Genomic DNA, 22,544 nt, shown 5'->3' with positions numbered 1-22,544 from the left:
AGGTCTCCCTTTGGATTCTCGTAGACGGGTTGTGTCTCAGCAATGGCCCATAGTCTTCTTCCCTGTACTTCCTGAGGAGGTTGTCCTGCCATGCCATATGCAATGGTTGTGCTTGACGCTGCTGGACAAGCCAACTGTGTTCATCTTGTATCTCTGAGCTCAAATTGTGTTGAGGTTGTGGCAGGAACTTCATTGATCTTGGGTTGAGCTGGGGAGTTGCTGCTTGATGTATGTCTCCTTGCTGAGAAATCTTCATTGTTACCAGTGGGCTGATTTGCTTGCCCTGTAAGTCTTGAGACATTGGGGTAGGTTTTCTGTTTTGAGGGATAGAGTCTCGAGTTTTAGGTCTTACAATATCCATTTTGTGACTGGTGTTTAGATCCTGTGGTTGAGATTCTCCCCCTTGATCCCCTGGTTTTGGGAGAATGCTAACTAACTGTGCCAGTTCCGCCTGCTCATGCCCTAGCAAGTACTGCTCACCCACATAGGCCTTGACATGTTTATCTGGGCTCTCTCTCTCCAACTTTCCAAGATTGAAGTTGAGGGAAGCTTTGTCGGCCACCTTCTGCAATGCTGCAGCTTGTGCTATCTTTGTTGCCGTCTCCCATTGCTGTTCAATCAACTCCAATTTGGCCTGAGCTTTGGCCAATTCTGTTTATTGGCTGGCCATTTCTGCCTGTTGGTTGGCCTGAGCTTTGGCGTTTTTTTCTTGCTTGAGCTGCTACTGCCTCCTTCTGCCATGTCACCTCTGTTTAATGTAGAGCTGCCTTCCCTACTGCAGCTTTGATTTGAGCTTCAGCAGCTTGTTCAGTGTAACTTGCTGCTCATGAGGCCTTAGATGTGTTGCTGTGATGGGAGGATGCTCTGGAAGGATGGGAAGAGCTAGCAGCAGAGAATTGCTGTGAGACAGTGGAACCTGCCCGAGATCTAGTTGGCTTAGAATGGAGGGAGGAGGCTTTCTTAGAATAGCGGGAGGAAGCTATGCATGATCAAGGGGCTATGTCAGATGTGGCCCTCTCCCTCGACATTTTCTTCCAGCTGTAGCACATCATGGAGCGCTGCCTGGAGGGAGTCTTTGTCTCCCTGAACGTAGTCCTTGCATTCCTTATTTAACTCCTTGAAGCATTGTATGTGCTCTTGGAGCTTTGAATCACCCAGCCTCAATGTCAGCCTTCAAGATTTCCTTCCTTTGCTTTGCATCTTTTGGCTGTCATAAGTAATGAGGGGAGGAGTGGGGACACAGTTATGGTAAGCGACCTGGAGGTTTTACAAAAAAGAACTGTATAAGTGGGGGTGTGGAGTTTCTTGCTTATGTTTCTTTCCTATGCTATGCGCAAGCGCTGCTCTTTATCAAAATATGTCAAGGTCAATGGACAGAGGCCTCATCACCACCCACATGCCCACATGCCCACATGACGTTATATACAACTTTTTATTGGATGGACAGTTTAAACTATTGTGGGTGGGAATGTTGCCATCACTTTGTGTTATGTCTCCTCTTGGAAATTCAAACGAACAAACATAAAGCAGCCGTTTCACAATCAAATCAAACTGAAGGAAATAACAAAATAACGACTGGCAGAAACTGTTAGGACTCCCCTTCGAAATTCAAACAAACAGAGAGCTCTTTGCTATAACGTCCTCATTCAAAATAGTCATTTTGTTCCTGGCGAAATGCAACAGCTGTGTCCTTTTATACCCATTAAGGCAACGTGCTAATTAACTGGCTTGCCCTTCAGATTAACGTTTCCTGGTTCTGACGTCAATCCACGATCTAACAGTCATCAGAGTCAAAACTCCCAACAGGACCGATCCTTCCAATCACAACAACTTTGTATATGTGATTTACGTGCTCATTTTCTCAGATTCAGAATTCCTTTGATGCTATCACTTGATTTCCAGTAAAAGATATCTTTTCTCTAATTAATGGAGTCTAAGTACTTCTTTCTTGGATTTTGAATGGAGCACCAGCTGACATTATTCTGAATCTCAGTTTAGCAGCCCACCTGGAGAATTAATAAATTTCTTCTGAGGGGGTCTGAACACAATGTCTAATCCAGACAGTGACCAAGAAGACCTGGGAGTGACTGGAGGACCAGCTTCCCTGCTGTTAGAGGAGGCAGGGGAAGCTGAGCTGTTAGCAGAACTACATCTTGATGAAAAACCAGTTGTAAAGCCCAAATGGTCTCTGGGAGTCAGCTGGAAGAATCCGGAGGAAGAGCCCCCTCCAGCATGATGCAGGGGTCCAGGTAGGAATGAACAAAGGCTCCCCCCAACCCAACTAGAGGTCAATTTAGTGAACAATCAGGATTACAGATGTGACCACATGACATGAACTACATCTCCCATGAGGCATTAACTACATTTCCCATGAAGCATTCCCTTAAGGGGACAGCTCTCAATTCCCAACTAATTATATATACTGTCTAACCAGCACAGCAGTATTCCAGTATTTAAGGGACTGCCACAAAGAAGAGGGGGTCAAATTATTCTTCAAAGCACCAGAGGGCAGGACAAGAAACAATGGTTGGAAGCTAATCAAAGAGAGAAGCAACATGGAATTAAAGATAAAGTTCTAACAGTGAGTACAATTAGCCAGTGGAACAGCTTGCCTGCAGAAATTGTGGGTGCTCCATCATTGGATGTTTTTAAGAAGAGTCTAGACCATGGGTGTCAAACTTGCATAGTCACGGCAGCATCACATGATATATCATGACTTTTTTCCCTTTCACTAAACCGGGTATGGGCATGACCAGCACATGACACATCCAGCCCAAGGGCCACGAGTTTGACATCCCTGGTCTAGTTACTTATCTAAAATGGTATAGGTTCTCCTGCTTGAGCATGGGTCTCAATTAGAAGACCTCCAAGGTCCTTTCCAGCTCATTCTATTCTATTTTCTATTTTTCCCTCCGCCCTTCCTCATGTAAAGCAACCAGCGTAACATGTCTTATTAACTCTTTGCTTAGATATTTTGTTTGTTTGTTTGTTTGTTTTAAGCTTACTTCAAGTACACCAGTCCAGAAATTAAATGGAATTTGCTTCTGTTACCAGGATGCTCGGTAGAGCTGATCCAGGACCAGGCAAAACCTTTGTGTGGAATTATTAAGTGCAATATGGCAAGATTGGCCCTACTAATTTTGGCACAGTAGATCTCCTCTGAATGGGGCTATTAAGGGAGTTTTCATGGAAGGGCGGATGGATGGGAAATGTGTCATCTGCTTTGAGTGACAGCAGAGGTAAACTAGGTGAGCAGTCTGGATTAAGTGCAACCAACTTCAGCCACCCACTCAGCACAAAGCAGCCTCTGGGTTATTCAAACAGGATGAAGTGAGATTATTATCATGTCACAGAAGATCACGTGGGGATTTGCAGAGCTGAGGGAGCAGGAGAGGAAACCAGTCACAGAGATGATGAAGGAGGGCTAGGTTGAAGACGAAGGGCAGCTAGAAGCCAAGGTACTTAGGGAAAGGGGGTTGTGCTATAGCAAGGGGAGAATCTGGGTCCTGGATAAAACCTAAGCCCTGAAATACTAAAAACAAAGAATATTTCCATACTCCTTCTGATAATTACACAGGGCCTCGCAATGGTGGTAGTGGTGGCAGTGATGGTGGTGTTGGGAAATAAGAGCATGCGGGTACAAAGGAAGTGGTGGGGTTAAGCATGAGCCCAAGGGGGAAATTCTTAGCTTTATTGTTGCCATGCCTCTTGTCTATCTTTGTGTTATCAGAGTCTACGTTCATTTCTGCACATAATCTACTGCTGGGGCTGCAAGATACTTTCCATTCCTCTTTATTCAGCAAGGTCCTGTGGCTCCTGATTTACCAAGTAGCACAAGATCAGTCTAAGAATCCCTACATAAAGATGCTCTAGATAAATCTGCTCTGTAGGCATATTGCCCTTTCAAGCCAAATTTCCCTTTCTTTGTTCAAAAGAACCCATTCCAGAGAAAACATGCTCTCATTCTCTTTCTGCTCTAAAATTTAGCTCTACCAAGGCTGGACTACTCTGCAGCATGCACTAGCACACCCACCCACACACACACCCACATAACCTAGAGATGTGGAATGAACGATATAGCAGAAAACCATCACTTCCTTTGTCAGAACAGCAGGAAATGAAATGTTGCGACCCACAACTTCTCTCTCCTCAGCATTCCCCATAGCAACGTCCCTTCTGAGCAGCTTGTACTTTTCAAGGAGGCTGAGTCATGTGACTTCACAGTGTGCAAGGGACATGTTCAGACAGATACTATGGGTTGGGGAAGAGCTGGTTGATCAAGATGCAAGCGTTGCCATGCTTCGCCTATCATGGACTCCACTGGGTTGCCAACAAGGGCAGGCTGAGTTTTCTTGTGATGATCTCAAGTGGGTGGACTCCAAGGCTGTCTCACATCAAGGGCCTGCAAGACTGGCCTGCAAGGCACAACCAGCAGTTCTGCAGTGCAAGCTCTTTCATCACAGGAAGTGTCTGAGTTAGCAAACAGCAAAGCAGGATGCAGTGGAGCTGCCAGTGTAGTTTTATTTCCTGCCATGGCAGCACAAAAGTGCTGCAAAAAGTGAGCAGTAGCAACCCTGCACCTCAGAGTGAGAAGGGTAGAGTGGCACCGTACTCACCTGCCCTTAACAAGGACTATTCATTGACGGAAACTCCCTTCTTCTATGAGCTTGAAGTGGAAAGTATTTGAATATTTCCATTGTCTATGCAGACTGGTATCTGTTTGCTTCTGACTGCTGAGGATGGGGGTGGGGGATCCAGACTTTGGAGAAATGGCCAAGTCAGAAGACATAATTTTGGTTTAGAAGTATGAATGTAGGGCTACCTTGACTATGGTGTGCTTGGCAATGGAGACTCTAGTGCTACTGCTTTTGTGAAATGGTTCTTCTCTTTTGGTTTTTTTTTTGGTTTGACAGATGGCGGCTCAGTCTGAAACAGATGGCTCAACTTTACTTAAGGCCTACCTTTGGCAAACAGTACTGCCAATTGGGGAGAAGGTGCCAGAACTGGGACCAGAAAGCAGCAGAGGCAGGTGCAAGATACAGAAATGGAAGCGAGTACAAAGCCAGCCTGAGAGTGAAGTCCCTGAGCCTGACCATGATGATCTCCCACCATTGGTTTTCCAAGACAGCAGAGTGATCACCAAGAGATCTATCTTCCAGAGGGCTTTCTCTCTGCCAGGCAGGATCAGCAAGGCCCAAGAGAGAAGCAGAAAGCTTAGCATGAGGAAGTACCTGCGTTCCATGTCTCATTGGAAGAACCAAGAGGGCTCCTCCCAAACAGTGTGGGAGACCAAGGAAACAAGCAAAGGTAAGGGAGGCTGTATTATCCTGCCAATTATGTGATGGATCCAGATGGGCTTCTGCATAGCTTGGGATTGGAGAGAAGAACCCAGTGCAGAGCAATAGTTAGTAAAATTAGGCCATAGTCCAAGGCCAGGTGTACACTTTCTGCTTTCCTCATCATCAATACCTGCCAGACACCATTTTCTGACTGCAGAAAAAGACAGCAATGTCCTCTGTTCATTGTCATCTTTTTTGTAAATGCAATCCCCACCTGTTCTTTGAAGCTCAGCTTTGAAAGTTCTGTTTTCTGTCCTAAGCATCTTAAACAGTTGATTCCCGGGGTGGGCTTCAGCTGGTTCGCACTGGTTCAGGCATACAAGATGTTAATTTACATCCGGTTTGGTGAACTGGTAGTTCCGATGACTGGTTGGGCCTGCCCCACCCAACCCCGCCCCACCCAGGAGTCCCCATGTGGCCCATTTTGGATCCCAGGTAAGTGCAGGGGATGTGTGGAGCCCAGGGAGGTGGAAAATGGACCTCCCAAAGGCCCATGGAGGGCAAAAATGGGCCTATTTCTGGGCTCCAGAGAGTCTCTGGAGCCTGGGAAGGTAGAAAACAGACCCCCCCAGAGGCCTGTGGAAGGTGAAAATGGACCTATTTCCAGCCTCCAGAGAGCCTTCAGAGCCCAGGGAGGTGGAAAACAGGCCCTCCACAGCCTGTTTTCGCTCCCAGGTTGGTGCAGGAGGCCGACTAGGCCATGCCTACCATGGACATGCCCACCCAGCAACCGGGCAGAGAACTGGTAGTTAAGTTATTTGAAGCCCTCCATTGGTTGGTTCCCCATGCTTCATTGCAATCTAGTGACATCCCCAACTCCAATTAGCTATAGTGCCCAGAATACTTCCCTACTGAAGTGTCTGGTTGCTTCTCCATATGATTATTTCGTGCTGACCTGCTGGCCTGCAATGTTCTCAGCTGGTCAGAAGCTTCCTTTTCCCACTTCCAATAGCTTGTAAACAGGGGTGGATTTCTACCGGTTCTGTCCACCTCTATAGAACCGGTAGCTCTGAAGAGCAGCAGATGCTGATGTTTTTGCCCACCCAACCTACCCAGGCTTTTACCTGATCTTTATTTCCTGATTTTTCAACTTCAGCTGCCGAACGAGGCACAGCTGCAGTTAGAAAAGCAGGAAAAGAGGGTTGTTTCAAAGGCTGCTTCTCTGCAGGCAGCTGCTGCTGCTGATTTACAGGCATGCCGCTTGCAGCCTTCAGGGAAGCTGGTAAATCCTGAACCAGTAGTTAACCCTGTCGTATCCCACCCCTGCCTGTAAAGAAGCTGTTAAGTGAGAGAGTGAAGACAGCCCCTCCATAATAGTTCACAGAATATGTGGTAGATGCAGTAATAGAATGCTGAATCTGGCAAGATTCTGTATATAGGTGTGAAAACAATAAATAATTCAGCCTGGGAGAATCACCATGTGTCATTCTTAGATTTTTGGCCTGACATCATGTGTGCAACATTTGGGAAAGCAAAGGAAAAGAACAAGGACTAGATAATCCCTAAAAGGAAAAGACAGGTTCCCTATATAAAGGCCAGCCAATGAGGCTTATCTTTCCTGCACTGAAGAGCAAGAAGCAGGGGAATGACCAACCGTTGGCGTTGTGGCAGCCATGTCTGGATGGAAATTTGTTAAGTCAGTTTCAGCACCCTTGAGAGCAGCATACAAGTACCTGCCATTTGGAATTACCCTACATTTTCTCTCACCTATTCTCCATTCTATCTGTTGCTTCTGCCCCTTTAAATATCTATAGGGCTCGTTCTGTGTTTTTTTTATCCAAAATTCATGCGGGCATGCCTAATGCAATTCCCAGAACAGAAAAAAGTAGTGGTGATGGTGGCCTTCTCCACTGGGTTATAGGTAGACCAAGGAGCTCATGCTCCTGAACTGGTATGCTTCATTCATGTCACAGAATTTGGATTGCTTGAGCTAAGTTGGCACAGTCCTGGCCTGTTGAAACCTGAGTTAGTTATTATACAACAGATTTCAGGACTTTGTTCCTGTATGTGGGATCTCCTTTTTTTGTAATCCTCCATCCAATTCTTTAGGGGATTGTTATGATGATGATGATGATGATGATGATGATGATGATGATGATGATGAACAATTTGCCTCTCGACCATTTTAGGGAATAATAATGCTTGCTTTTAGCCACAGTTTAGAAAGTATTGTGCAATAAAATAGCAAATTGTTTTTCAAGCTTCTCTGCAAAAGGAAGTGTTGTTGTTACTAAATAGGTAGCAAAGTTATCTGAAAGTAGAGAGAAACCACACTTGTACTTTGTCTACACATCCATTCATTGTACTGCCTTTTGGGTTTTGTGAAAATGGAGTGTCAGGAGATCTTACTGATATTACTCAGTTTTGATTCCTGCTTGAGCTTAACAAGAGCCACAATAAAATGTGTCCTAGTTAAATGATCAGTAGAAGAGCTATTTTTCTTTTCTTTTGTCCTTCCTTCCTTTTTTGTCAAAAGACATTTTTTCTGTGATACTCTGTGAACCTGCTTGTGATGGACTGCCTTGCCTGCCTGCTTCTGAGGCAGCAATCCTTTTATGAAGGCATGAGAGCAGGGTGTGACAATGGAGTATGAACATGGATTAGGCTCTGTGTATTGTTAAGATGAAGCCAGGGTTCATTGCAGTGTGATTTAGAGTACATTGCTGATCTCTGGAACTTTCTTTTTAAATCTTGGGGTGCTTATGTTACATTGTAAGTACAAACTGAACAAAGTGGTAATAATTGTTGGCAGCTATTTCTAAGAAAACTAATCTCTCTCTCTCTCTCTCTCTCTCTCTCTCTCCCTCCCTCCCTCTTAAAAAATACCAGTCTAGAAATCATTCCCTAAAATTTTCTCCCTGTCCATTTCTTCTCAAAGGCTCAGCTGCCACCTCTTCCCTTTGCTTTCCACTTAACAGCTGACCTGAACATGGAAGGACTTGTTTGTCCTAATCACTTCCCATCCACAAGCTTTTCTTAATTTGGCTTTTCTTAATAACTTTTTGCAGTCTAATAATGAGCATTATTATTTAACAGACACTTTAATTGCCTCTATTTTGAAAAAGCTATAATCATTTCTGTGTGTCCCTACTTCCAGACATAATAATTGGGGCTTAGACTTCAACCTAATATTCACACATCATAATAAGCCAGTATTGTAAGAATCTGTATATTATCAAAATTCTTGTGTCTGTTTGTTTGTAACCTTCAATAAGAGGAAATGGTGCATCACAGGGCAACAATCATTGCATCAAGGTACCTCAAATGGGCTGGCTTACCCCATGGCAGAACCCATTACTCCCAGAGGAATGAAATCTGGGAAAGTTGTGACTGGTTCAGTGCTACCACACTGCTGCTACTTCAGCACTGCTATGCTACTGCGGTGAGCTAAGGTCATGTGATTTTCATTTCCAAAGGCCCCTGACAGCTTCCCACAAGTCAATAGAAAAACTGGCAGGAAAGGTAGCAGGATGGAAATTAGTCAAGAAGAGATCCAACCTAAAACTAAGAAGAAATTTCTTGACAGTTAAAACAATCAGTCAGTGGAACAGCTTGCCTTCAGAAGCTGTAGGTTCTCCATCCCTGGAGGTTTTTAAGAAAAGATTGGACAGCCATTTGTTCAGAAATGGTATAGGGTCTCTTGCTTGAGTAGGGAGTTGGATTAGAAGGCCTCCAAGGTCCTTTCCAACTCTGCTATTCTATTTTGTTATTCTCTGTTGTGTTCTGTTCTGTTCTTCCTCCAATTGCACCTCCCCAGTCCCTCTACTGTGCTGGCTACTTGCCATGGTCAATCTCTGTGAGATGCTGTGGGACAATTTAATAATTCTATTTAATTATTTAAAATAAATTAAACATATTTTAATCTTTGCCATTCACATTTCATTTTGTCCCTCCTTTTGCATCTTTTCTTTAATTATTCTTGTTAAGTCGGTTGATCGGTCACAAAGGGACGCGAGGCAGTGACTGGTTTAAAGCTCTTTTTATTTCAAGTTGAATCTGCCACCGGCTGAGTATGCGGCGGCTTATATTGAACTGGTGCCGGGCGCCGCGGCCAATGACAGCCGTTCGAATCACCCGCGATCGGCTCGGCCAATCGCGGTTGCTTTGTAACGGCCAATCAGTGCTGCGCACTCGACCAATCCGGTTGCTGTGCGTTTGGCCAATCAGGAGTGCAGGTTTCCAAGAATGCAAATGTACATACAGAACACCCCTCCCCTCTTGGTTCGGTCCTACGTGACATAGTCCCGTAAGTAGGTGGGGCTCCATACTTGCCTATTGGACCTGCGCAGGTTAGTTGTCTCTTGGCCGCTGGCCGGTTCGGTCGGGGTCTGTGTCGCTCTCCGCCTCGTCAATGGAACTGCCTGGAAGGGTGAGTCGGGCCTCTCGCCGCAGCTCCCTCCTGGTCTACCCGGGCTGGTCGAGCTGCTGGCTTCGCTGCTCCCGCTTGGGCTTCCCGGGCTGGTCGAGCTGGCTTGGCTGCTTCTTCCAGGTGAGGCTTTGAGCGGGTCGTTTCCTGGTGCTTCAGTTGGTGAGTATTCCTGGTTCCTTTTTTGATGGGGTTGTCTGTTTTGTTCTTCGTGGTTTTCCCTCCCCTCTTGGTTGGTGTTTTGGTGTTCCCCCTCTGCTCCTGGTTCTCTGTTTCTGTGTGATTGCGTGTCGGTTGTATTTCCCGCGGTGGTTCTCGATCTTAGCTGATCGATGTGCCGTTTCCATGCTCACCCGTCATTCATTAGTAACTAGTACGAGCGGGGACCCGTTACCTGGGTTATCGTTGCCGGTATCCAGAGTGGGTCCCCTGTGAAGTTCTTCGCATATACCGCGTCTCCTGGTGTGAACGTCCGGTGCTTGCTGGAGGAGTCGGAGGGTTTTTCTGGGTTGTATGTGGGGTGCAGCCGGACGAGTGGTGATCGTAGCTTCCTCCCCATAAGCAGCTCTGCCGGGCTCTTGTTCGTTGTTGTGTTCGGGGTTATGTGTTGTATGAATAGCATCCTATTGATTTTGTCCTGTATTTCCCCGGTTTCGATTTTTTAAATTGTCCTTTTCGTAAATTGGACCATTTTTTCTGCCCTCCCGTTCGCCACCGGGTGAGCCAGTGCTGTCAGCGCGTGCCGTATCCCCCGTTCCGCCAGGAATCTTTTGAAGGGTAGCGCGGTGAACTGGGGCCCGTTGTCAGATACAATTACATCTGGGAGGCCATGGGTTGAGAATAATTTGCTGAGTTGTTGATGACGGCTTCTGTGGTGGTTGTTCTCATGTTGCTTACCTCCAGCCAGTTGGAGTAAGCGTCTACCGTCACCAGGAACGTGTGTCCTTTGGTGGGTCCAGCGAAATCTATATGAATCCTGGACCATGGCCCTCTGGGGGTCTCCCATTCTAGGATTGGGGCGGCGGGAGGGCTCGGTCTGGATTCTTGGCATTGTTTGCACGACGCCACCCAGGCTTCGATTTCTTTGTCCATCCCTGGCCACCAGGCGTGACTTCTGGCCAGGGCTTTTGTTCTAATGATGCCAGGGTGCCCTTCGTGCAGCATGTCCAAGACTCTTTTCTGTAGTTTTTCCGGGATTATGACCCTGTCTCCCCACAGTAGGCAGCCTTTTTGTGTGAAGAGTTCTGTTTGGCGGCTCCAGAAGGTTCTGAATTGTTCATCGTTGTCCTTTTCAGGCCACCCTTTCTCCACCCACTTTAAAACCCGTGCCAGACTTTTGTCTTTATTGGTTTCCTGGGCAATGTCTGACGCAGTTAGGGGGAGGTTGGGTAAGTTCTCTATACTCAGGGTGGACATGGCAGGTGCTGGGTCAGCGTCCAGGTTGGGTAATGGGGTGCGGCTCAATGCATCTGCGTGCGAGATTGACTTACCGGGCCGATGGTCTAGCCGGTAATTGTAGGCGGCGAGGAATTCGGACCACCTCGTCATCCTCGGGGATAGGATGTTCGGGGTAGCCCTGTCCCCTGCCAGGATCCCGAGCAGCAGTTTGTGGTCTGTGATGATGGAGAAGGTCCTGCCATAAAGGTACTCGTGGAACTTCTTTATGGCTGCGACGATTGCCAGGGCCTCCTTGTCCAGCTGGCTGTAATTTCTTTCCGGTTTTGAGAGAGTCCTTGAAAAGAAAGCAATGGGTGCTTCTTTTCCATCAGCAAGGGTGTGGCTGAGGATGGCCCCGACGCCGAAGAGTGATGCATCGCATGTTACTGTTAGGGGTAGTGTCTCGCTGTATTGGATGAGAACAGCGTCCGATGTGAGTAGGTCTTTTGTTCGGTTGAATGCGTTTTCCTCTCGCCTTCCCCAGCTCCAGGTGGCTGTCTTGTCGAGCAGCCTATGCAACGGTTCCGCCGCGGTTACCTTTTGGGGCAGGAAAACATTATAGAAGTTAATCAACCCCAGAAACGCCTGCAATTCAGTTTTATTTCTTGGTCTAGGGGCTTCCTTGATGGCTCTGATTTTTTTTTCTGTTGGGTGGATCCCGTGCTGGTCTAGGAGGTACCCTAGGAACTCGACTCTTTCTGTGCGCAGTTGGCATTTCTCTTTCTTGACTTTTAGCCCTGCGTCTTTGAACCTTTGAAGCACCTCCCTCAGGCGGCTTTCCAGTTGTTTTTGGTCGGCCGCTGACACCAACACGGCTCCTTCGGCTCTCGGTGTTTCGGTCTCGGTTCCTCGGGGGGGTGTTGTCTCGTCTTCGCGGGCTGCTGTCTCGGCGCTGGGGGCTGTGGTTCCATTTAAAATGGCACACTTTGGCGATGTGGCCCCGTTTGTCACAGTGCTGGCATATTGCGTCAAGGAACCGGCATTCCGACCGTGAGTGATCGCTGCTGCACCCGGCGCATTGGAACCTCGACTTACAGCTTCGCCGCTCGCGTCGGTCTCGTTCCGCCTGGAGCCGGTGGATGTCTTCCTCGTTGTCCTCGGAGTCGGTGGGGGAGTCGAGGCCGCCATGATGTGTGGTGGTAGTTGCTCGGCGGCTGGTCTCGGTCTGCCTCTTGGGGGTCGGGGTCACCTCGGTTGTTGCGGGGCGATCCGTGGTGCTCGTTTGCCGCATGCGGGCTGCCAACTTCCTGGTTGCCTCTGCTGCTGTTGCCTCGGCGAGGGCGTCGATGAGGGATATGTCGCTTCTCGTCATGAGCCGGCTTTGTAGGATGGGGTCTTTGAGTCTGAGGACGACACTGTCCCACAGGGCTTTGTCCAGATCGGTGAACCCGCACAGGCCTCCGAGGTCCCGTAGATCAGCCATGAAGTCGCTGATGCTCTCGCCCTCCCTTTGATCCCGCCGGTAGAAATCGTGCCGGCGGATGAGGGTGGGCACAGCAGGCGCGTAGTGGCTTCGCAGCAGGGGCTCGAGATCGGCCCAGTCCATTGCCTTCACATCGAGGGGTTTGGCGAGGGCCTTCGCCATTTTAAACACTGCGGGCCCGCAGTGGGTCAGGAATACGGCCCTTTTCTTCTGCCCATTTGCGTCTTTCAAGTTGCTGCTTTCTAAGAACATGAGGAATCCATCGATGTAGGATTCCCAGTCCTTGGCAGCTTGGTTGAAGGGTGCGGGTGGCGCGGTGCTGCTGGCCATGATGCCGGTTGCTGTTCCGTGTGCCACGTGCGATGTGGGTCTTGCCTCAGGATCCCACCTTCGTCGCCAGTGTTAAGTCGGTCGGTCGGTCACAAAGGGACGCGAGGCAGTGACTGGTTTAAAGCTCTTTTTATTTCAAGTTGAATCTGCCGCCGGCTGAGTATGCGGCGGCTTATATTGAACTGGCCAATGACAGCCGTTCGAATCACCCGCGATTGGCTCGGCCAATCGCGGTTGCTTCGTAAGGGCCAATCAGTGCCGCACACTCGACCAATCCGGTTGCTGTGCGTTTGGCCAATCAGGAGTGCAGGTTTCCAAGAATGCAAATGTACATACAGAACAATTCTACTCTACCATTTATTTGATATTAGTGTAACTCTTGTCCCGTTGTGAGTTGTCCTGTGATGAGTTGGCTATGGCAAGTTGTCCCGCACTGCAGCAAGTTGGCTGCAGCAAATTGTCATAGACCCAGTCTTGACTCCTGGTGACTTCCTCACATAGTTCTAGCAGTTTATTGTTTCAAAAGTTTTCCCTGCTTCCTTCCTGGGGGTGAGAGAGAGTGCCTAAGGCAGGACTGGAATTCACAGTCTGCCCAGTTTCTATCCTGATGGATTAACCACTACACTAAGCTGACTTTCCATAGTAGTAGGATGTATTTAAAATAAACATGTTTAAGACTGTCTTGTTAATGTGCTGGTTTTAAGATTTTTTTTTTTACTTTGATCATTTCTAGCCTAATAAGAAAATGAATTACATATGTTCAGAAAGGCAGTGCAGACATGGAAATTATGGTGGTGATAATGATGATAGGTATTTTGTTGAGAAAGATAAAATACTGTAAATCCTTTTTTACTTTGTTTGCAATTATAAAAATACTGAAAATGTATCTAATGCACTGCAGCAGACATAGAATGGAGAAGATGCTACTCTTTTCATCTGTGGCTTCCATTAATTCTGTATTTGCCCCTTAATTAAAAATACATTCATTAAATAGATCAACGGGTTACCCATATTCTGGAAGTATCAGGATTCATCCACCTAGGAATATCCTTTTTGCTCAGGGGAATTTATAGGACCTCAGCACTGTCCTTCCAACTTTCCACTCCTGGGCCCCATTTTGAAAGATAATATGTGCTTTTGCATTATGAGTTGTACAATGCTCATAACTGTCATTTGGATGTAATGGTGCATATTTACATATATATAATAAGTTTTAAATACAGTCAAGTCATTTTTAAACAAGTCAATTAAAACCGCTGAACTGGTGCTTACTTGAAAATGTCCTGCCTTGGTATATGTTAGGTCACAAGTGGCTACTGTTGTTCTCTGCTTGCAACTTCCAGAGCCCTCAGAATGATAGGACCAAAAATTTTGGACCCTTTATTTGTCAGAAGATGGAATTCAAAGAGCAAAGTGTATTTATTTAACTGTTGCACAATCTCAAAGTACTCAATTTCTTCTTAAAACCACAGAGGCCTAGAAATGGAAAAGAAAAGAGAGCTTTGGCCTTCACCTACTTCAATAATTTCATTCTTTTATTTGTTCTTCTATCTATTAAAGAGAGAAAAGGCTGGAGTATTTTTTTTAAATTAATATTGGAGTTATAACACTGAAAAAGTCGTGTTATATGCTTACTACTAATTTAAAAATCAGCTTTTGGGAGATCACAATTTTGCTATTATAAAAACATGCTCATAAAAATAAATAAAAAACTAGAAGAAATATCCTGCCAACTGTGGTATAGCCCTCAAACCAATAAGTTGCAATAGAAATTCAGCTGCAAAGATTCTTCAAATACATATCTTTGAACCAGGGGTGGGATCCGACTGGTGTAACTACTGGTTTGGTGATTTTACATTTTGCGCATGCAAGTGTGTTTCACACACATGCGTGTGTGCATATCATCATCATTTAGCTGCCTGTCCAAGCTGAGCGGCGCTGCAAGTGCGCAGTGGTTGAAAAAGCATTTTTTTTCAACCACAGCTGTGTCGCGCAAAGCAGCTGCAGTTAAAAACGCAGGAAATAAAAGTCAGGTAAGAGCCCGGGTGGGCGGGTAGGCCAAAACAGCAGCAGACATAAAACCGGTTCTATGTATGCTCTCTGTTTGCAGCTTTTCAGAGCAACCGGTTCTACAGAAGTGGACAGAACTGGTAGAATCCCACCCCTGCTTTGTACCCTAAAAAGATATTGCTGTTTTTATGATGAAATCATTGGAAGTCCCGTTCTTCTGATTAACTTGCATGGTGTACCCCAAAATAAACACCTGCATGCATATACATGCTCTAGATTACTTATCCCCCAATCAGCACTTTGCCACTGACTGGGGATTATGAGACATTGGAGGAAAGGAGGCCAAAAAAGAAGTGTAGGGAAGGGAGAATGGAGATTATATTCATAGATCATATTTCTTTCCCAGATTACCCAAACTTCCATGGGAAATTTCCTCTTGCATGGGAAAATGTTTGTACTGCAACCTTTTAATAAAGACTGTTGCCATATCCTCCTTTTCTGATGTCAGTAGTTTAGCTAGAATTTTTTAAAAAGTTGCATTTTTTTTGTGCCCACATTTCTTGGCAAGTTTTTCAGAAACAGTTTGCTGTTGTCTTGTCTCGACGGCTGAGAGAGTGTCTGACCCAACCAGTCTTGCACGTAAAATAGGAGCAGAGCTCAAAGTCTCCCGATTTCTAGCTGAGTAACTTAACCACTATCCCAAATTTTATTGTCTAAACTCAATGACTTAAATGATAAAGATGGATCCCCCAATTAATGAATTATGCATATACATTTTCAATATAAATAGTAGGGGGAGGGAGTAAGATTAGGTTTATTCAATTTGATCTCGAAACACAGACATCCTAACTATTCATTTATGTCAGAATATAAAAAGTGGTTCAGATTTGCATGAATGAGTCAACTGTATCCCCTTGCTGTCACAACAGCCCAAACTCTTTACTAAAACTGAAAGCACACAGCTGTGACTAAAGATATTATGCAGTGTCTTTATTCAGCAACTAGCTGCAAGCCTTTTTTCCCACAAAAAGCAGCTCAATATTTGAATCAACATTAATTTTGGTTGGAAAGATAATCATATAAAACCATGATTAGGATTTTATGTATTATGTAAGTGCTCCTGTCCCTCACTATCTGCAGTTGTTTCATAGTAGGCCCCATGCTTAGAAGGAAAGAAATGAGGCAGTCAGCTGAGCAAGGTATCATCACCTTGCTACTTCTATTGTATCTGATGGATGCTGCAAAGTTGCTCTAATTAGAAAGGCTTCTAATCAGAACTCAATCATAATTCCAAGCTGGGAGGAGGGAACAGAATATTTGACCCCCCCCCCTTCTTCCTGCTGCATCCTCTCATTTCACAATCAGGAGGCTGTGAGTTCAATCCTAGGTAGAGGCTAATATTTGGAATAGACTCTCCTGCTGGAGCAGGGGGGTGGACTAGATGACCTCCAAGGTCCCTTCCAACTCTGTTGTTCTATGTTCTACCCAGGGGTGGGATTCAAATTTTTTAACATCCGGTTCTGTGGGTGTGGCATGGTGGGTGTAGTTAGGTGGTTATGTGACTGGGTGGGTTAAAAGAAAGAAACTCACTTTAACAAAGCTCTTGGAGCAGGGGGATGGACTAGATCCATTGCTGTGTTGCTGTGCTGTTGCTGTGCTGTTTCAAAGCATCCTCTGAAGCTGCATCTAGTGCCAGGGTTTGTGGTCTTTCCTTCCTCCCCTTTTTCTCTCCCTCCCTTCTTCCCTCTATCCATCAGTCCATCCACCCATCCATTTCTCATTCACTTTCCCTTCCCTCGTTCTCCCCTCCTTCCCTTTCTTTCTTTCTCCCTTCCCTCCCTCCCTGTCTCCTTTCTTTCTTTTTTCTTTCTCTTTCTTTCTCCCCGTCTTTCTTTCTCCCTTCCTTTCCTTTCTTTCTCCCTTTCCTCCCTCCCTCTTTCTTTCTTTCTTTCTTTCTTTCTTTCTTTCTTTCTTTCTTTCTTTCTTTCTTTCTTTCTTTCTTTCTTTCTTTCTTTCTTTCTTTCTCCCATCCCTCTCTCTTTTTCTTTCTTTCTTTGCACCCCCCCGCCCCACCCCGGGGCCCCATTTTGGGCCCAGCAAGCTTCCCTGGAGCCTCAGGAGAGCCAAAATGGGGCAGGAGGTGTGGGGTGTGCCTCACCCCCATGCCCCATTTTGGGCCTAGGAGGCCTCCCTGCACTTACATGGGAGCCAGAACCAGGTGCATGGAGATTCCTGAGAGGGGCGGGGTGGGGCCAGCTGGTCTTCGGAACTACTGGTTCGCTGAACTGGATGTAAAATTAACATTTGGTTTGCCCGAACTGGCCCAAACCAGCTGAATCCCACCCCCATTCTAACTTAATGTCATCCCTTTTATCTGTTGTTTCTTGTCCAAATGGTTCAGGAAGTGGGAGCATGTGTGGAAAATCATAGTAATGAAAATAACTTGAGTAAATTATGATTGATTTGTCTATAGAACTTCATAAAATCACTGCAAAATGTATAGGACACAGCTAAAGCATATATTAGGGATCAGCTATAACTTTTGCAGCAAAAAAGAATAAAAAAAAATCAAATGACATTAAGGGAAGAATTTTAAAAACTTGAATTGAATTCCAGAGATCCACAAAAGAAATTTAAAAAAAACTGAATGGAAATAATAAAACATAAACTGAACTTAATAGAAAAGGTGGGGAGGGAATGGAGATTTTGCAGTATCCTTCCCTTGCCACGCCCACCAAGCCACGCCCACAGAACCAATACTAAAAATTTTTGAATCCCACCACTGGATGCTATCTTCTGGGTCTTTGCCAAGACAAATAAATGACTGAAGAGCAGAACATATCCATTACCTGAACATCTGACACATGTAAATAAAAGATCAGAATCAGAATAGAGGTGGAAGGGACCTTGGGGATCTTCTAGTCCAACCCCCACTGAAGCAGGAGATCCTATACAATTTCAGACAAGTGACTGTCCACTCTCTTCTTAAAAACCTCCAGTGATGAAGCACTCACAACTTCTGAAGGCAAGCTGTTCCATTGGTTAATTGTCCTCTCTGTTAGGAAGTTTCTTCTTAATTTCAGGTTGTTTCTCTCCTTGATTAGTTTCCATCAATTGTTTCTTGTCCTGCCCTCTGGTGCCTTGGAAAATAAGCTGACTCCCTCCTCTTTGTGGCAACCTCTCAAATGCTGGAATGCTGCTATCATGTCCCCCCCAATCCTTTCTTTTTTTTAGACTAGCAAAATGCAAATCCTGCAACCGTTCTTCATATGCTTTAATCTCAAGGCCTTTAATCATCTTAATTGCTCTTTTTTCAAAGGCTTAACCTCTTTTTTGTGATGTGGTGACCAAAACTGGATGCAGTATTCCAGGTGTGGTCCTACTAAGGATTTATAAAGTGGTACTAATACTTCACATGATTTTGATTCTATGCCTCTGTTTATACAACCAAGGTTTGTATTAGCTTTTTTGGCTGCTACCACAAACTGCTGGCTCATGTTTAAGTGGTCATCCACTAGTACTCCAAGGTCCCTCTCACAGTTACTGCTTTTGAGCCAGGTTTCATCTAATCCAGAGCTGTCAAACTTGCAGCCCATGGGCCAATGCATCACCTGTTGGCCATGCCCACACCTGGATTAGCGAAGGGGGGGAAAGTCACCATACGGCATGTGATAATGCAGTGATGACACAAGTTTGACACTCCTGATCTAATCTGTACTTGTACCTTTGAAAAAGGCTCCATGATGGTGGGAAGGAAAATGTGAGAAGTGCTCACTCTTCTATATCATATATTAGAGATCTGATCCTGGTAAGCTTAGAGTCATAATTCCAGCTCATTCACACATTATATCCATGTTCCTCCCTACAGGTGATGATTCTGTTGTCCAGTTGATTCCAAGCATGGGTCCTGGTGTTCCTCCTTGGGATGTGGCTAATGTATCTCTGCAGGATGGACAACTGATCTTATGGGGCAGAGATGAGGAGGTGGGAGCATCTCTGACTTTTGGAATTCAAGAAGGAGCAGGAATAGAATCTAAGCATGCTCAGAGGTTATGGGGTTGAGGGTAGATTAATAATAATATATCAGAATAGTGAATCTACCTACAAAGTTCTCTTTTCTATTTTAGAATCTTCTTGAGAAGCGGAAACGAACCAGCAGTTCTGTTTCAGAGAATAACTCAACATTCCAATCAGATAAAGAGAATAGTGAGTGTTGTCTCTCTCTTACACACCCATATTCCTAGGCTAAATATGTGACCAGTTTACTGGAAATGAAGAAGGGGTGGCTGAATTTAATTTCAACTTGTTCCCTCTCATTCACCCTATTATTGATATCAAGCCTTTCTTAAACGTATTCACTGTTTCCTTGGAGTTGAATAGTGAGCAGCAGGACTGCTTGGCACTCTTGCCATTTTGTCTTGTTTGCAAGAATGATCACACATTTAACTGGGATTAACACTTTAATCCCCAGAACTAGCCATTTTAGACCCTTAGTAAATGCCTTATTTTTTCCTTTCTTTTGAGATATGACAACTTACCAGGAGATAGACCCATTGGTCTTCTGGTAGATCATCATATCTCAAATGTAAATAATTTACTGGGAATTCAAATAGGGGTTTCTTGTGGTTAGGATGGTAAAAGCCAAAGTTTCCATCCAAGACTAGGAGGTTCGGAGCTTGCATACCAGTTAAAACCAAAAGAGATGAGAAATTGCAAAGGAGTACATGGGGATTTCGATATCTTCTAAAGATTGAGAGATTAATATTCCCGTGGGTAGAATAGAATAGAATAGAATAGAATAGAATAGAATAGAATAGAATAGAATAGAATAGAATTTATTGGCCAAGTGTAATTGGACACACAAGGAATTTGTCTTGGTGCAAATGCTCTCAGTGTACATAAAGGAAAAGACACATTCATCAAGAGTCAAGAATCATAAGGTACAATACTCAATAATAGTCTTTTAGAAAGCAAGAAACACTGATATTTGACCATCCCTCTCTTCCTGACATCCCCCACCACCAATCCAGTACCACTGAAGCCAGCACTGTGAAGTTTGATAGAATAATTACTCCTAAGGTGCTCAGGTTTGGGTTTCATGGGGCTTAAATTTGCTCTTTGTTTCAGTGAAATCTGAGTCCTTTCCTGAGTGGATAACCCCTCAGAATTAAAAAGACCACAGATTCAGCTACTGAGTACAAAAAGGAAAAAGTAGACTCAAGAAACTACAAGCTAGTCAGCCTGATATTGGTACCTAAAAAAATTCCTAGAAAAGAAATCAAGCAATGATTTAATGCTGTGGATACAGTTAGTCCCCATCTTACAACCATAATTTAGTCCAAAATTAATCCAGTCTACCAATACTATAAGAGCTATTACAAGAAATAAGATGTGGATTTATTCTCTGTAACTCCCAAGATAGGACAAAGGGCAATGGGTAGAAGCTTTAAAGAGGGGCGTTCAAATCTAAAATAAGGAAGAATTTCCTGAGTATGAGTGTTATTAAGAACAGCCTCTTTCCTGTAATTATAGTTGCTTTATCAATGAAGTTTTCAAGAAAAGCTCAGTAAACCTGTCTGAGATGATACCAGAATTAGGCTGCTGGGATTAGAAAAGCTTCAAAAGACCCTTCCAATCAGAGATGGTATTCAGCAGGTTATGACCAGTTCTGGAGAACCGGTAGCAGAAATTTAGAGAAGTTCGGAGAACCTCTGACTGGAGATTTTACAGTATCCTTCCCCTGCCATGCCCACCAAGCCACGCCCACAGAAGTGGTAGTAAAAAATTTTTGAATCCCACCACTGCTTCCAACCCTTTGATTCTATAATCCATTTGTCCCCCAGCTGTTTCACTGTGTTTGACTTCTATTTAATTTACTTTGTTACAGCAGAGTTTTTCATAAGAGGACAGGCTCCTGAGAAAAAGGCTTTCAAGGATGCTTCTTCAGGCACACAGCTTGGCAATGTGAAGGTACAAGAGATGCGGGGGAGAGGGGTAGGCAGGGCAAGAAAATCAACTAAAGGTACTCTCTTGATGACACCCTAGCTTCTCAGGGTCTCTCTGTGGCCCTGCTTTCCCTAGTTTAGTATTCCCAGATGTTTCAGAATCTGGAATTAAAATCCTATTCTAGGAATGCTACTTCAGAGTTGTAGCAGCTTGTCACATTATTCTTGTCCTCCCTCAGTCATTGTAGATCATTGTATCCTTCTGCTTCATCTCTCCTCCACCAAGTGCTCAGTCACTTGTATCTAGCTGCATTATCTCCAAATTTCCCACATTAAAGTAAAAATCAATGTTTGAGGCCTTGGGGGACATTCATTTGGGAAGGTGCTGTCTTTGGCTATGATATGTGGCTTGGATCAATTGGTCTTATCTGCACCACAAGTATCTTGCTAAGGCATAGCCCATTTATTCTTGCTCTCTGCTGTGGAGACATTGCCTGGGTTGGCTTCTGAAAGGCTGACAACTTTGGAAGAACACTGGGCCAAAAAATTTCTAGCTTTCTTTCAGCTATGCCCCTTAGCTTCAAAGGCAGGAAAATCCTCATAATTATTCCTTTTTCTTATCCTGTTTCCAGGGAATGCTTTGGAGACGGTTCAGAGATTGGAAGGGACGGGTCCATCCTAACACTGATTCCTCAAGTGAATCTGTTGTGAACAACAGGTAGGCTCCAACAGGAATTCTCATCTTGTGCCTTATCTTGTGCACCTCTTTCTTGATTCACTTTGTTTTACTAAACATATTGGTTTAGGTGTGATGGGCTCAACCTATTCTTTATGTTTCAGTTGGTATCCTGACAGCAAGTTTGAGATATGGTTCTAAAGTGTTATTTGTCTGTTCTCTGAGTTTCCATTCTTTTAATCTAGATTTCTGCAATCCATTGCTTTCTCAGATGGGCCATATTGGTGGTGGTGGTGGGTGTTCATGTGAAATGTACCAGTTGGGGAAACTGATAGTCTGACCCAAAACAAAAGATCTGAATATTTTATAACAGAGAAAAATATTGGAGAATTGTGCAAGAGAAAATTAAAATTTAAGACTGAAAGCATCTTTATAAAGTACTGTAACTATTATGGCATATAAAAGGTTGCTAGATCAATATCTTCCTGATAGCTTAAAATGCCATGAAAGGATGCTATGTTTACTCTTTTATTATTACTAATTTACTGCCACCTTAAGGCAGCATGTGGCAATAGCTGTCATAGCTGTCCCCGGAACACGTGATATTCCAGCAGTTACTTCAGCTCTGTCTTGAGCCCAAACAGTAATTTTCAGTTTTCTTCATTTGTAACTTAACATCAGGGGCCTTGTTCTGGAATACATTTCCCATTTCTTCATCCCAAATAGGCTTCTGGGCAGGGGTGGGATTCAAATTTTTTAACAACTGGTTCTGTGGGCATGGCTTAGTTGGTGGACATGTCTTGGTGGTCATGTGGGTGTGGCCAACTCAACATCATTCACATCGAGGCATGCATCTCCTCACCTGGCCTCTCATGACTGTGGGGATGCTGCAACAGTCATAAGTGTGAAAAATGGTCATGTCACTTTTTTCAGAGCCATTGTAACTTTGAATGGTCACTCCACACAAGCAAAGTACCAGCAACGGAGGAGAAAAAAACTCCAGAGAAATTCCAGAGAC

The 22,544-nt window shown here is 44.8% G+C and overlaps 1 protein-coding gene across 1 annotated transcript in view; it reads left to right on the top strand.

Annotated features, from left to right (window-relative positions):
• Nucleotides 1–3,375: 3,375 nt before the first annotated feature.
• The window catches only part of RASAL3 (RAS protein activator like 3), a 55,930-nt gene continuing 36,761 nt past the window's right edge, over nucleotides 3,376–22,544 (top strand). The window contains exons 1-6 of the mRNA XM_026716805.2: nucleotides 3,376–3,458; nucleotides 4,914–5,307; nucleotides 18,774–18,889; nucleotides 19,033–19,111; nucleotides 20,793–20,875; nucleotides 21,483–21,568. Coding sequence (XP_026572590.1) covers nucleotides 4,914–5,307; nucleotides 18,774–18,889; nucleotides 19,033–19,111; nucleotides 20,793–20,875; nucleotides 21,483–21,568 — 758 coding nt within the window. The 5' untranslated portion in view covers nucleotides 3,376–3,458. The remainder of the gene's footprint in view (nucleotides 3,459–4,913; nucleotides 5,308–18,773; nucleotides 18,890–19,032; nucleotides 19,112–20,792; nucleotides 20,876–21,482; nucleotides 21,569–22,544) is intronic.

This window comes from Pseudonaja textilis, chromosome 2, assembly GCF_049901715.1.
Source record: "Pseudonaja textilis isolate UNSWEBS1 chromosome 2, rPseTex1.2, whole genome shotgun sequence".
Classification (NCBI taxonomy): domain Eukaryota; kingdom Metazoa; phylum Chordata; class Lepidosauria; order Squamata; family Elapidae; genus Pseudonaja; species Pseudonaja textilis.
This window is presented reverse-complemented; position numbering and strand designations above follow the sequence as displayed.